This window comes from Hypanus sabinus, chromosome 17 (assembly GCF_030144855.1).
Source record: "Hypanus sabinus isolate sHypSab1 chromosome 17, sHypSab1.hap1, whole genome shotgun sequence".
Classification (NCBI taxonomy): domain Eukaryota; kingdom Metazoa; phylum Chordata; class Chondrichthyes; order Myliobatiformes; family Dasyatidae; genus Hypanus; species Hypanus sabinus.
Genome location: NC_082722.1, coordinates 84,127,606 through 84,141,624, shown reverse-complemented (window position 1 = coordinate 84,141,624; position 14,019 = coordinate 84,127,606). Strand labels below are relative to the sequence as shown.

At 49.0% G+C, this 14,019-nt stretch overlaps 2 protein-coding genes across 3 annotated transcripts in view; one reads left to right on the top strand and one right to left on the bottom strand.

Moving 5' to 3' along the window:
- LOC132407088 (asc-type amino acid transporter 1-like) overlaps positions 1–6,830 on the top strand; it is a 123,465-nt gene extending 116,635 nt beyond the window's left edge. The window contains exon 8 of the mRNA XM_059993376.1: positions 351–6,830. The gene's annotated coding sequence lies outside the window, so the exon portion shown is untranslated. The remainder of the gene's footprint in view (positions 1–350) is intronic.
- A 2,270-nt stretch (positions 6,831–9,100) lies between these two features.
- The window catches only part of lrp3 (low density lipoprotein receptor-related protein 3), a 75,889-nt gene continuing 70,970 nt past the window's right edge, over positions 9,101–14,019 (bottom strand). For both annotated transcript variants that reach the window (XM_059993374.1, XM_059993375.1), the window contains one exon: positions 9,101–10,210. In XM_059993374.1, the coding sequence (XP_059849357.1) occupies positions 9,443–10,210 (768 nt within the window). In that variant the 3' untranslated portion in view covers positions 9,101–9,442. The remainder of the gene's footprint in view (positions 10,211–14,019) is intronic.

The following is a 14,019-nucleotide window of genomic DNA, read 5'->3' as shown; positions in this document are numbered from 1 at the left end:
TCCTTTCCCACACCCCCGTCTCCATCTGACTCCAGTCTCCTCCCCCACACCCGTCTCCCTGTCTGACTCCAGTCTCCTCTCCACGTCCTCTTCCCCATCTCCCTGTCTGACTCCAGTCTCCTCTCCCACACCCGTCTCCCTGTCTGACTCCAGTCTCCTCTCCACGTCTGACTCCAGTCTCCTCTTCCCTGACTCCCTGTCGGACTCCAGGCTCCTCCCCATCCCACCACACACCACCAGTCTCCCTCCCCATCTGCCTCACTAACCAGTCTTCTCACGCCTCCCCCCGCCACTCTCTGTCCCCACACTGCCTGACCCTGGTCTGAGTGTCACTCTTCCCTCCCCCACAGGTGAACCTGCTCTTCCCCATCGTTTATCTGCTCTTCTGGGGTTTCCTGCTTTTCTTCAGTTTCTGCTCAGAGCCGCTGGTGTGTGGGACTGCCCTGGTGATCATCCTGACCGGTGTTCCTGTCTACCTGCTTGCTATCGAGTGGGACCAGAAGCCCAAGTTCCTTGGGCACATCATTGGTGAGTTCACATCGGGGGTGGGGGAGCCTTGTCTAGCAGGGGAGGGGTGGGTTTGGTCACAACATAGAGGAGTACAGCACAGGAACAGGCCCTTCAGCCCACAATGTTGTGCCAAACCAACTGAATTAGTAATCAAATGGCTAACTAAACTAATCCCTTCTGCCGACACAATGTCCGTATACTTACATTTTCCTCACATTCATCTGCTTCTCTTAAAAGTCCCTAATATTTCAGCCTCTACCACCATGCCAGGCAGCAAATTCCTGCCATCCACCACTCCCTGTATTTAAAAAAAAAACAACTTGCCCCTCTCATCTACTGTGAGCTTACCCCCCTCTCACCTTAAATGCATGCCTTCTAGTATTAAATATCTCAACCCTGGGAAACTGCCTACTCTATCTGTGTCTCTCATAACCTTATCAGCCTCTTTCAGGCCTCCCTTCTGCCTCTGCCACACCAGAGACAACAACCCGAGTTTGTCCAGCCTCTCATTATAGCACATGCCCTTCAAACCAGGCAGCATCCTGGTGAACCTCTTTTGCACCCTCTCCAAAGCCTCGACATCCTTCCTGTAATGGGGCGACCAGAACTGTCCAGACTCCAGATGCAGCCTGACCAGAGTTTTATAAAACTGCAACATAACCTCCTGACTTCTGAACTCAATGCCTCACTAATAAAGGCAAGCTTGTCACGACTTTTCATAACCTCCCTATCAACCTGTGTGGCCACTCTCAGGGAGCTATGAACTTGGACCCCAAGATCCCTCTGTTCATTAACACTGTTAAGGGTCTTGCTTTAAGTGTGATATGGGGGAGTCAGGTGGAATCAAGCCTAGCCCTTGACTGAGTACTCCTTACACAAGGTGTGGGATACCAGGAGGGTATCTGTCACTCACACTGGGACCCTCTCCCACCAATCCCCAGCTATTTATTTCAATGCAAGCAATCTGAAAGGTGAGGCAGATGAACTGTTTGGATAACTGTGAGACTGCAAAAGACCACAAAACAGTACAGGCCGTTTGGCCCGTGAAATTGTGCTGACCTTTCAACCTATTCTAAGATCAATTTCCTTTCCTCCCACATCCATCTACCTATCTAAGGGTCTCTAAAATGATCCACCTGTACCACCACCCCTGGCATCATGTTCCACACACTCAGAGTATTGGTATATTATAGCCATAGCTAATGGAGAGACAGCACTGACAGCTCAGTGATCCAGGCTATGGCTGTTGTAGGTGGGAAAGGGGTATAGGGCCGAGAGGAGGAGGATTTGTCAGAGATGTGGGATCATCATCATCAGGTGCCATGCCCAGTTTGAGCTTTGACTGCCTTGGCCCACACACTCCTGTTTCGGGTCAAGTGGATCAAGTCATTGGTATTCATTTCCAGTTCTCTGGCTGCAGTCTCCATCTTTTGTCTTTGCCTTCTTCTTGCTTTCTTCCCTTCAATTTTTCCCATAATTACTGTGCATTCTAACTCCTCTTTCCTAATCACATGTCCAATAAAGTTACGTTGCCTTTTCATGATCTCATATATTTCTCTTTTTGTGTTTGCTCTGTTCATGACACCTTCGTTAGATATTTGTTTTGTCCATGATATTCTTTGCATCCTCCTCAAAAACCAACTCTCTGCTGCTTTAATTCATTTCCTCGTGTTACTAGATATTGTCCAACATTCTGAAGCATATAACATAACTGGATAAACATAACATTTCAGTACTCTGAGGTGGGTTGTCATGCCTAATTTAGTGTTGGTCAGAATATTCTTCGTTCTCGTAAAGGTGTCTTTTGCCATCCCTATTCTTCTGAAGAATGGAGTAGGAATTCTTATGGATGAAAACATAGCCAAAAGTGTTTTAGGACTTTGGGCAATATCAGAAAGAGTGCTCCTTATTAAGATTCAGAGGACAACCATTTGATTTAGCAATTATACAGTAATATGCACCAACAACAGATGGAACAAATGAGGATATAGATAAATTCTATGAAGAGCTTGAACAAGCAAAGAATGGATGCAAATCTCAAGATATTGTTATTATCATGGGAGATCTAAATGCTAAAGTAGGACAAGGTGCTGATGGAAATACCATAGGAAAATTTAGAGTAGGGGAAAGAAATGAAAGAGGTGAGAAATGGGTAGAATGGTGGAAGATGAATAATCAGGTCATTATGAATACCTACTTTAAAAACCATCCAAGACGCTTGTGGACCTGGAACAGTCCAGGTGATAACACCAGAAATCAAACTGACTTTATTACTATAAACCAAAGATGTGGGATCATCCAGTGGAATTAAGAAATAAGGAGAGGGTGGTCACCTCATAGGGGTTGCCCATAGTGTTATGGGCTTAGATAGGGTGGTGCTTGTTAAGTGCATTCTAAGGAAGTTCCCTTGGGCGATCAATAGAGGCTCATGTAGGCAATATATTATAGAACATAGAATAGTACAGCACATTACAGGCCCCTCGGCCAACCCTCAAACCCTGCCTCCCATATAACCCCCCACCTTAAATTCCTCCATATACCTGTCTAAGTAGTCACTTAAATTTCACTAGTGTATCTGCCTCCACCACTGACTCAGGCAGTGCATTCCACGCACCAACCACTCTCTGAGTGAAAAACCTTCCTCTAATATCCCCCTTGAACTTTCCACCCCTTACCTTAAAGCCATGTCCTCTTGTACTGAGCAGTGGTGCCCTGGGGAAGAGGCGCTGGCTGTCCACTCTGTCTATTCCTCTTAATATCTTGTACACCTCTATCATGTCTCCTCTCCTCCTCCTTCTCTCCAAAGAGTAAAGCCCTAGCTCCCTTAATCTCTGATCATAATCCATACTCTCTAAACCAGGCAGCATCCTGGTAAATCTTATCTGTACCCTTTCCAATGCTTCCACATCCTTCCTATAGTGAGGCAACCAGAACTGGACACAGTACTCTAAGTGTGGCCTAACTTGTGTTTTATAGAGCTGCATCATTACATTGTGTCTCTTAAACTCTATCCCTCGACTTATGAAAGCTAACACCCCATAAGCTTTTTTAACTACCCTATCTACCTGTGAGGCAACTTTCAGGGATCTGTGGACATGTACCCCCAGATCCCTCTGCTCCTCCTCACTACCAAGTATCCTGCCATTTACTTTGTACTCTGCCTTGGAGTTTGTCCTTCCAAAGTGTACCACCTCACACTTCTCCGGGTTGAACTCCATCTGCCACTTCTCAGCCCACTTCTGCATCCTATCAATGTCTCTCTGCAATCTTTGACAATCCTCTACACTATCTACAACACCACCAACCTTTGTGTCGTCTGCAAACTTGCCAACCCACCCTTCTACCCCCTTATCCAGTTATCAACAAAGGTTGACTACTCCTGGATAATTTGGCCAGGCAGGTCACTGAGGGGGTAGTGGCGGGCAGTGACCACAGTTCTAGTAGTTTTAAATTAGGTATAGAAAGGGTAGAACTGGTCACAGGTTTAAGATCTAAATTGGGAGAAGTTGAATTTTAATGGTAATTGTAGACAGTAGCTTGCAAAGATTGATGGGAGGAAGTTGTTGGTGAGCAACGATCCATAGCGAAGTCAGAAGCTTTGGAAGATGAGATGGTGTTTAAGGTCTGTGTGTTCCTGTCAGGGTGAAGCACATAGCTGGTCAGAGTAGTGAACCCTGGATGATGAGAATATTAAGGATCTGGCCAGGAAAGAAAAGTCACTGATCAGATAAACACACAAAATGCTGGAGGAACACAGCAGGTTGGGTAACATCTATGGAGGGGAATAAACAGTTGACATTTCAGGCCGAGACCTGACAGGTGAGGGTGGGGGAGAAGGAAGAAGTAAAAAGTTGGGAGGTGATAGATGTAAGAGGTAAAGGACTGAAGAAGGAATCAGTGTCAACTGAGATCAAGTGAATCTCTGGAGCTGTAAGAGTGTACATGGATGTGTGGTGTCTGCAAGGGCATGCCTCACAAGTCCAGTAGAATTTTTGAAGGTAGTCAGTGAGGGCAGAAAGAAGAAGCAGGCTTTTGGCCTGATGAGAACAGAATTTGGGTTGTATATTACATGTGTACAAGACGTTGGTGAGGCTGCACTTGGAATATTGTGCCCAGTTTTAGTCACTCTAATGTTGGAAAGATGCCATTGACTGGAGAGTGTGCAGACATTTACAAATGTATTTCTCGGACTCGGGACTGAGTTATGGAGAGAGGTTGAGCAGGTAGGGACTTTTCACCTAGATGTGTCGAATGAAGTGTGGTCCTAAAGAGGTGTACAAATTGCAAGGGGTGAATGACAATTTTTTTCTAGAGGTTGGGAAATCTTGAACTAGAGGCACAGGTTCATAGTAACAAGAGAAATATTTAAAAGAAGCTTGAGGGTCAACTTTTTCCACCCAGAGGGTGGTCAGTATCTGAAATGAGCTGCCAGAGGAAGTGGTTGAAACAGGTACAGAAACAACACCTGAAAGGTACTTGGATGGTAACATGAATAGGAACAGTTCAGAGAGAGGTGAACCAAATGTAAGCAAATGGGACTAGCTGAGATGAGAAGCTTGGTCAGCATGGACTGGTTGGGCCGAAATGTCTGTTTTCATGCTGTCAGAGTACAGGGGTGTGGATCCTGGGTTACTAAGTAGGCAGAGGTGGGGAGAACCTTGGCTGCCAGGGGCTGATGGGGGACTCCTCTGTCCCTGAGCCCACCCAGGGACAGGAAAGACCCTTTCTCCTACCCAGATTTCCTGACATTTGTTTTGTTTTACAGAATCAGCAATGTTTTCCGGACAGAAGCTGTGTTTTGTTGTTTACCCTCAGGAGGAGATACCAGAGGGAAACGGACAACCTGCAACCCCAAATCCAGATGGGAAGTAGTAACTGTTGCACAGCGGGTCCGGACCACATTGAGCAGTCACCATCCCCTGATGTCACCCAGGGCAGGAATGTGTTGCCAAAAACACACGAGCGTGTGCCCGAGAGACAGAAGTTCCCAGCTTTTCCCTGTAGTGGTGGGTAGAGATCCATAGAGAATGTGGGCAGGTCCAGCAGGTTGCAGCAGGCACAAGCCCAGTTTTTGAGACAGGACCCTGATTCCAAACCTCCCCTCACCCATCCCATCCTGAGAAATCGCGCTGATCTGAGGGGGAGTCTGGGCAGTGATGCAGACAGTGAGCAGCAGTGTCCCAGTACTGTGACCCCAATAACCATCTGTCCCAGGACACTGTTCTCACTGACCATTCTGCCTGGGATTGAGAGTGGCCACAAGTCTCCCCAGACAGCCCCCTGAACACCATTTTCCCCCCCACCTCCATCTGCAGTCCTGACCCTGGTCTGACTGTTTCCCCTGGCCTGTAGTCAGGCCACAGGAGACGGTGAGGAGCTGTGATGAGGGGCCAATTCCTCCCTCACAGTCCAGGGAGTGGGTAGGGAGGGGGAGTGGAGAGAAACAGGGATGGGTAGCAGGCACCAACACTCACTGTCCTGACAGGACAAACTTCAGGAAGATCATTTGACTCAATAAAACTTCTTGAATCCACCTCCTGTCTCTTTCCTCATAACCGTAAAATTCCTGGTGTGCATCCCCAGTGGTGATTCACTCTGGTTCTGTATCAGGATTGCGACTGGGTGGGTGGGTGAAAACTAGGCAAATGCAATGTACTGTGAGGTCGCAAACTTGAGTGAGAGGAAGCAAAAGGCAGGTTATCATCCAACGAGTGAGCTGAAATTAGAAAAGTTCAGAGCAATCTTGGTGTCCCGATGAATGAATCATAAAGTTAGCAGGCTGGTCAACAAGGTGGCAAGTGGCAGTTGGCCTTTAGTGTACAGGGGATGAACAGTAGGCATGTTCTGTTTCATTTATACAGGTGTTGGTTAGGTCACACCTGCAATACTGTTCATCATACTGTCCACCCCTTACATACAAAAGGATGCAGTTCCATTGGAGGCAGTCCAGGGATTCACCACCTGTCTAATCACTAATGTCCTGATGAAGGGTCTCAGCCTGACACATCTCTACTCATCTCTATAGATGCTGCCTGACCTGCTGAGTACCTCCAGCATTTTGTCCATTTCTTCCAGCATATGCAGAAACTCATGTTTCCAAAGATTCACCAGGCCAATTCCTAGCATGAGATGGTTGTTGTATCACCCATTCCCCCCCCCATCACTTATACTCTCCCCTCCCCCTCGACTCCTGCTGGGGCAGTTGTTGCTGCTGTGCCCTGATTCAAGGTGAAATCTGAGGGTTTGCAGCATTTTCCCACCTGACTGACAAAATTGATACACCACACAGCTTAGGAACATTCAGCAAGGCACAGGCAGGAATATCCCCACTATTCCACCTGCTTCGATTCCCTTTATTATTCACTTCAATCAGATCACAACTTTACCATATGTCGCATCCCTGTGGATCTGCTGCTGCCTGGGGTCCGGACACTGGACACACAGAACAGACACCCACACTCCAGACCAGTAGCCAGGGTGACATAATCACCAATTTATTAATCCTGTCCCCAAAACATGCTGTGTTTTCAACACAACTTCACTTTTGGCACTTAGCTAATTCAAACAGCAACATGTTCACCAAGTACACACAACCATTCAACAATTGTTCCAAAAGCTGGTTTCGATTCCCTGGATATGCCCATTCACACTGACACACTCGTCCTCACTGGTACCATATGCTGGCATTACACAGTGACAGACCCGTCCCCACCGGTACCGTACCCCGGTGTCACACAGTGACAGACCCGTCCCCACCGGTACCGTACCCCGGTGTTACACAGTGACAGACCCGTCCCCACTGGTACTGTACCCCAGTGTTACACAGTGATAGACCCGTCCCCACCGGTACCGTACCCCGGTGTTACACAGTGACAGACCCGTCCCCATTGGTACCGTACCCCGGTGTTACACAGTGACAGACCCGTCCCCACCGGTACCGTACCCCGGTGTTACACAGTGACAGACCCGTCCCCATTGGTACCGTACCCCGGTGTTACACAGTGACAGACCCGTCCCCACCGGTACCGTACCCCGGTGTTACACAGTGACAGACCCGTCCCCACCGGTACCGTACCCTGGTGTTATACAGTGACAGACCCGTCCCCACTGGTACTGTACCCCGGTGTTACACAGTGACAGACCCGTCCCCACTGGTACCGTACCCCGGTGTCACACAGTGACAGACCCGTCCCCACCGGTACCGTACCCCGGTGTTACACAGTGACAGACCCGTCCCCACCGGTACCGTACCCCGGTGTTACACAGTGACAGACCCGTCCCCACCGGTACCGTACCCCGGTGTTACACAGTGACAGACCCGTCCCCACCGGTACCGTACCCCGGTGTTACACAGTGACAGACCCGTCCCCACCGGTACTGTACCCCGGTGTTACACAGTGACAGACCCGTCCCCACCGGTACCGTACCCTGGTGTTACACAGTGAGAGACCTGTCCCCACCGGTACTGTACCCCAGTGTCATACAGTGACAGACCCGTCCCCACCGGTATTGTACCCTGGCATTACACAGTGATAGACCCATCCCCATTGGCACTGTACCCCGCTGTTACACAGTGAGAGACCTGTCCCCACCGGTACCGTACCCTGGCATTACACAGTGATAGACCCATCCCCATTGGTACTGTACCCTGGTGTTACACAGTGACAGACCCGTTCCCACCGGTACCGTACCCTGGTGTTACACAGTGAGAGACCTGTCCCCACCGGTACTGTACCCCAGTGTCATACAGTGACAGACCCGTCCCCACCGGTATTGTACCCTGGCATTACACAGTGATAGACCCATCCCCATTGGCACTGTACCCCGCTGTTACACAGTGAGAGACCTGTCCCCACCGGTACCGTACCCTGGCATTACACAGTGATAGACCCATCCCCATTGGTACTGTACCCTGGTGTTACACAGTGACAGACCTGTCCCCACCGGTACCGTACCCTGGTGTTATACTGGAACAGACCCATCACCACCGGTACTGTACCCCGGTGTTACACAGTGACAGACCTGTCCCCACCGGTACCGTACCCTGGTGTTATACCGTAACAGACCCGTCCCCACCGGTACCGTACACCGGTGTCACACAGTGACAGACCCGTCCCTACCGGTACCGTACCCCGGTGTCACACAGTGATAGACCCGTCCCCACCGGTACCGTACCCCAGTGTCACACAGTGACAGACCCGTCCCCACCGGTACCGTACCCCGGTGTCACACAGTGACAGACCCGTCTCCACCGGTACCGTACCCCGGTGTCACACAGTGACAGACCCGTCCCCACCGGTACCGTACCCCGGTGTCACACAGTGACAGACCCATCCCCACCGGTACCGTACCCCGGTGTCACACAGTGACAGGCCCGTCCCCATCGGTACCGTACCCCGGTGTCACACAGTGACAGGCCCGTCCCCATCGGTACCGTACCCCGGTGTCACACAGTGACAGACCCGTCCACACCGGTACCGTACCCCCGTGTTTTACCTGCTCAGAGACTGTGTGATGTCAGAGCCCTGGATTGACAGGACTGAGACCACAAGGACAGACAGCATTGAGTACATCTTGGATCGCACAAGGATAATGGGTAACTGCCATGATTTCTGTGTTCTCTTTAGGACCCTGAGTTGGGTGTTTGAACAGCACATCTTATTTATACTGCAGACACGTGCCACAACAAAAGTTGTATAAATAACATCAACTGCAGGAGACTGAAAATGGAAATGGTTTTGGACAAAGTTTGTCCACTTCACACCCTTTCACCACACTGCTGATTACAACAGCTATACAGACATGTGGTTACACTTTTTCCTGTTCACCTGGAGAATTAAATAAGTGTTTTTTTAAAAAATATTGCAACATTAAAAACTCTGGACAAATTCACCATCTACCCAGAGACCAAGGAGATAGGGCAAGGGCTTCCTCAGTGCTCCTGGCCCGGAGGGTTTGGTGGTCGTAAAGGATTCTGGAGGGAAGGCTCTGCCTGTGAGGGTTGTGAGGAGGGTTTGTGGTGGGCCACGGAGAAGGAGGAGGGTCTCTCTGCTGGACAGTCCGGGCTCCTGTGTACAGATGGAGCAGGGCCCATGCTGGGATCACACTGACAGTGCGGTGGGGGGGTGTAACAAACCTCGTAGACGGTCAGGCGCACTGAGCCCAGGCTCATGACTCTGGCACGGCCAGGGCGGACCAGATGGGCGCAGGCAGTGGGACACTGGTTACTGGCAGCTGGCCCCGAGTCGGGGCCACACGGCTCCACTGCACACTGCTCTAGGGAGGACTGCAGGTCAGCACTTGATACCTCATCAGAACTGGAGGGCCTTGGCTGTGCAGTCTGGCACTCTGGCCTGCCTCCCAGACTGGGGGGCGAGGCAGATTTTGGCACCGTGTGCCGTGTCACCGTGGACGAGCCAATGCCCGCAGCCCCTCTTGCCTCGCTCACTTGCCGACGGGTCTCTGTGTCTGTGTCTGAGTCGGGCTCCATTCCTGCTCCCCTCTGGCCGCCGGGCACCAATTCCCCACTGGACGGGGTGCTAGAGGTGGGTGTCAGTAGAGGGATGAGACCCCAGCCCCTCGGTCTCCGGAAGAGCCGGTTCCAGAGCCGGGCGAGCCTCCCCTCGGCCGCGCCCCTGCGCATGGAGTGGCGCCGTATCTGACGCCGCACGGCTGTGCGGATATTCTGCAGCACCGACACCTGGAAACAGAGGGAGCGTAGACGGTGAATGCTGCAGACTCCTCCTGCTCCTCACCCATTTTCCCCCAACCCTCCCCCATCATCATCTCTCCCCTTCACCTGCTTCGATCACAGGAGGCTGATGAGGGAGGGGTTCAGTGGGCTGGACTGCGTTCTCTCTCCACACTGCCATGACGTGCTATCTGGCAGTGCCCAAGGATGCCCAAGTTCAGCTGTCGCACATTCACACAACATAGGGAAAGGCCTTTTGGCCCATTGCATCTGTGCCAACTTTCATGTCCATGTACACCAATCCCATTTGCTGGCTTCAGCACCACATCCTTCTGTACCTCATCTATTTGTGTTTGTTCAAAGGGTTATTTAAGAGCAGCACGCCAGCATAGTGGTTATCACAACACTTTACAGCACCAACAACCTGGGTTCATTTCCCACTGCTGTCTGTGAGGAGTTTGCACGTTCTTCCCACGTCCGTGTGGGTTTAATCCAGGTGCTCCAGTTTCCTCCCACAGTCCAAAGATATGAGAGTTAGGGTTTGAACTAAAGCTTTCATTAGTGGCCATTTGGGCTTCGGATGTCTACAGGCCACCAAACAGTAGCATGGATATTGGGTGCAAGTTGAATAGGGAGTTAACATTGGCATGTGGCAAAGGTAATGTCGCAGTAGTTATGGGGGATTTCAACATGCAGGTGAACTGGAAGAATCAGGTTGGTGCTGGACCACAGGATAGGGAGTTTGTAGAGTGCCTAAGGGATGCATTCTTGGAACAGCTTGTACGAGAGCTGACCAGGGACAAGACTATTCTGGATTTAGTGTTATGTAATGAACAGGATTTGATAAGCAATCTTGAAGTAAAGGAGCCATTAGGAGGCAGTGATCATAATATGATGTTTTCATCTGCAATTTGAGAAGGATAAGGACAGCTCGGAAGTGTCAGTGTTGCGGTTGAACTGTGGAAACTATGGAGCCATGAGGGAGGAGCTGGCCAAAGTTGACTGGACGGATAGCCTAGCAGAAAAGATAGTGGAACAGCAATGGCAGGTATTCTTGGGAATAATGCACAAGGTGCAAAATCAGTTCATCCCCCAGAGAAGGAAGGATTCAAAGGGGGAAAATGGGCCACAGTGGTTGACAAAGTAAGTCAGAGATTGCATAGTATTAAAAAAAAGGAAGTATGACAGAGCTAAGGTAAGTGGGAGGACAGATGATTGGGAAGTTTTTAAGGAACAACAGAACTTAACTAAAAAGGCAATACGAGGAGAAAAAATGAGGTATGAACGCTAGCTAGCCAGGAATATAAAGGAAGATAGCAAAAGCTTTTTTAGGTATGTGAAGAGAAAGAAGATAGTTAAGAACAATGTTGGGCCCTTGAAGAATAAATTGGGTGAAATTGTTATGGGAAACAGAGAAATGGCAGAAGAATTTAATGAGTACTTTAGATCTGTTTTCACTAAGGAAGACACAAGCAATCTCCCAGATGTTTGGATGGGCCAAGGACATAGGGTAACAGATAAAATGAAACAGATTGACATTAGGAAGGAAACGGTGATGAGTAGACTGATGGGACTGAAGGCTGACAAATCCCCAGGTCCAGATGGTCTGCATCCTGGGGTACTAAAGGAGGTGGCCCTGGAAATTGCGGATGCATTGGTAATCATTTTCCAATGTTCCTTAGATTCAGGATCAGTTCCTGAGGATTGGAGAATGGCTAATGTTATCCCACTTTTTAAGAAAGGAGGGAGGGAGAAAACAGAGGACTATTGACCTGTCAGCCTGACATCTGTGGTGGGGAAGATGCTGGAGTCCATTATTAAGGGTGAAATAGTGGCATATCTAGATAGCAGTGATAGGATTGGGCCGAGCCAGCATGGATTTACCAAGGGTAAATCATGCTTGACTAATCTGTTGGAGTTTTTCGAGGATGTAACCAGGAAGTTAGACGGGGGAGATCCAGATTTCAGAAGGCATTTGATAAGGTCCTGCATAGGAGATTGGTGGGTAAAATCAAAGCTCAGGGCATCGGGGGGGGGGGGGGAAGACATTGACATGGATAGAAAACTGGTTGGCAGATAGAAAGCAAAGGGTAGTGGTGAATGGCAGGTGGTGAATGGCAGGTGGTGACTAGTGGGGTACCACAGGGCTCTGTATTGGGACAACAACTGTTTACAATTTATGTCAACGATTTAGATGAAGGCATTGAGAATAACATCAGCAAATTTGCTGAAGATACTAAGCTGGGTGGCAGTGTGACATGTGATGAGGATGTTAGGAGAATTCAGGGTGACTTGGATAGGCTGGGTGAGTGGGCAGATATTTGGCAGATGACGTTTAATGTGAATAAGTGTGAGGTTATCCACTTTGGGAGAAAGAACAGGAAGGCAGATTATTATCTGAATGGTGTAGAGTTAGGTAAGGGAGAAATACAAAGAGATCTAGGAGTCCTTGTTCATCAGTCACTGAAGGTGAATGAGCAAGTGCAGCAGGCAGTGAAGAAGGCTAATGGAATGTTGGCCTTTATTACAAAGGGAATTGAGTACAAGAGCAAGGAAATCCTTTTGCATTTGTTCAGGGCCCTGGTGAGACCACACCTGGAGTATTGTGTAGAGTTTTGGTCTCCAGGGTTAAGGAAGGACATCCTGGCTGTAGAGGAAGTGCAGCGTAGATTCACGAGGTTAATTCCTGGGATGTCCGGACTGTCTTACGCAGAGAGGTTAGAGAGACTGGGCTTGTACACGCTGGAATTAAGGAGATTGAGAGGGGATCTGATTGAAACATATAAGATTATTAAGGGATTGGACAAGATAGAGGCAGGAAATATGTTCCAGATGCTGGAAGAGTCCAGTACCAGAGGGCATGGTTTGAGAATAAGGGGTAGGTCATTTAGGACAGAGTTAAGGAAAAACTTCTCCCAGAGAAGTTGTGGGGGTCTGGAATGCACTGCCTCAGAAGGTAGTGGAGGCCAATTCTCTGGATGCTTTCAAGAAGGAGTTAGATAGGTATCTTATGGATAGGGGTATCAAGGGATATGGGGACAAGGCAGGAACCGGGAATTGATAGTAGATGATCAGCCATGATCTCAGAATGGCCGAATGGTCTACTTCTGCACCTATTGTCTATTGTTTGGAGGGGAGGGAATTTCAAACTAGTCTACTGCCCAAGGATAAAAGGCAGGAGCAGGTCAGGGCAACAAAATAGAACTTTTACCTGCAATCAATCAGTGTTTGGGATTGATTAATATGAGTAAATTAAAGGACAACAGGGGCAAGCACAGCAGCCATCATCTGAGTGGACATAGAGTGGTGATCTTAAAGCTTTAGCTCTGTGAGGCTTCACTCAGAGAAAGAGGAGGAAAGAAAAGCTCAAGCTTTTTTTCCTTATTTTCTTTATATCTGCTCAGCTAGGACATAGCGATGCCAGGCAGGGTAGTGCAATGCTCCTCTTGCAGGATGTGGAGAGCCTGTGTCCCTGACCGCAACACTGAGAAATGCGTTCAGCAGCAGCTTTTAACACTCCATGTTAAGGAGTCCGAACTGGAACTGGATGAACTCCGGATCAGTCAAGAGGCTGAATGTAGATAGGACATACAGTGGCATGCAAATTTCTGTTACTATGAATAGCTAAGCGAGTAAAAGATGACGTGATTTCCAAAAGGCATAAAGTTAAAGATGACACATTTAATATCGTGAGCAAGATTTTTTTTATTTCCATCTTTTACAGTTTTAAAATAACAAAAAAGGAAAAGGGCCCGAAGCAAAAGTTTGGGCACCCTGCATGGTCAGTACTTAGTAACACCCCCTTTGGCAAGTATCAC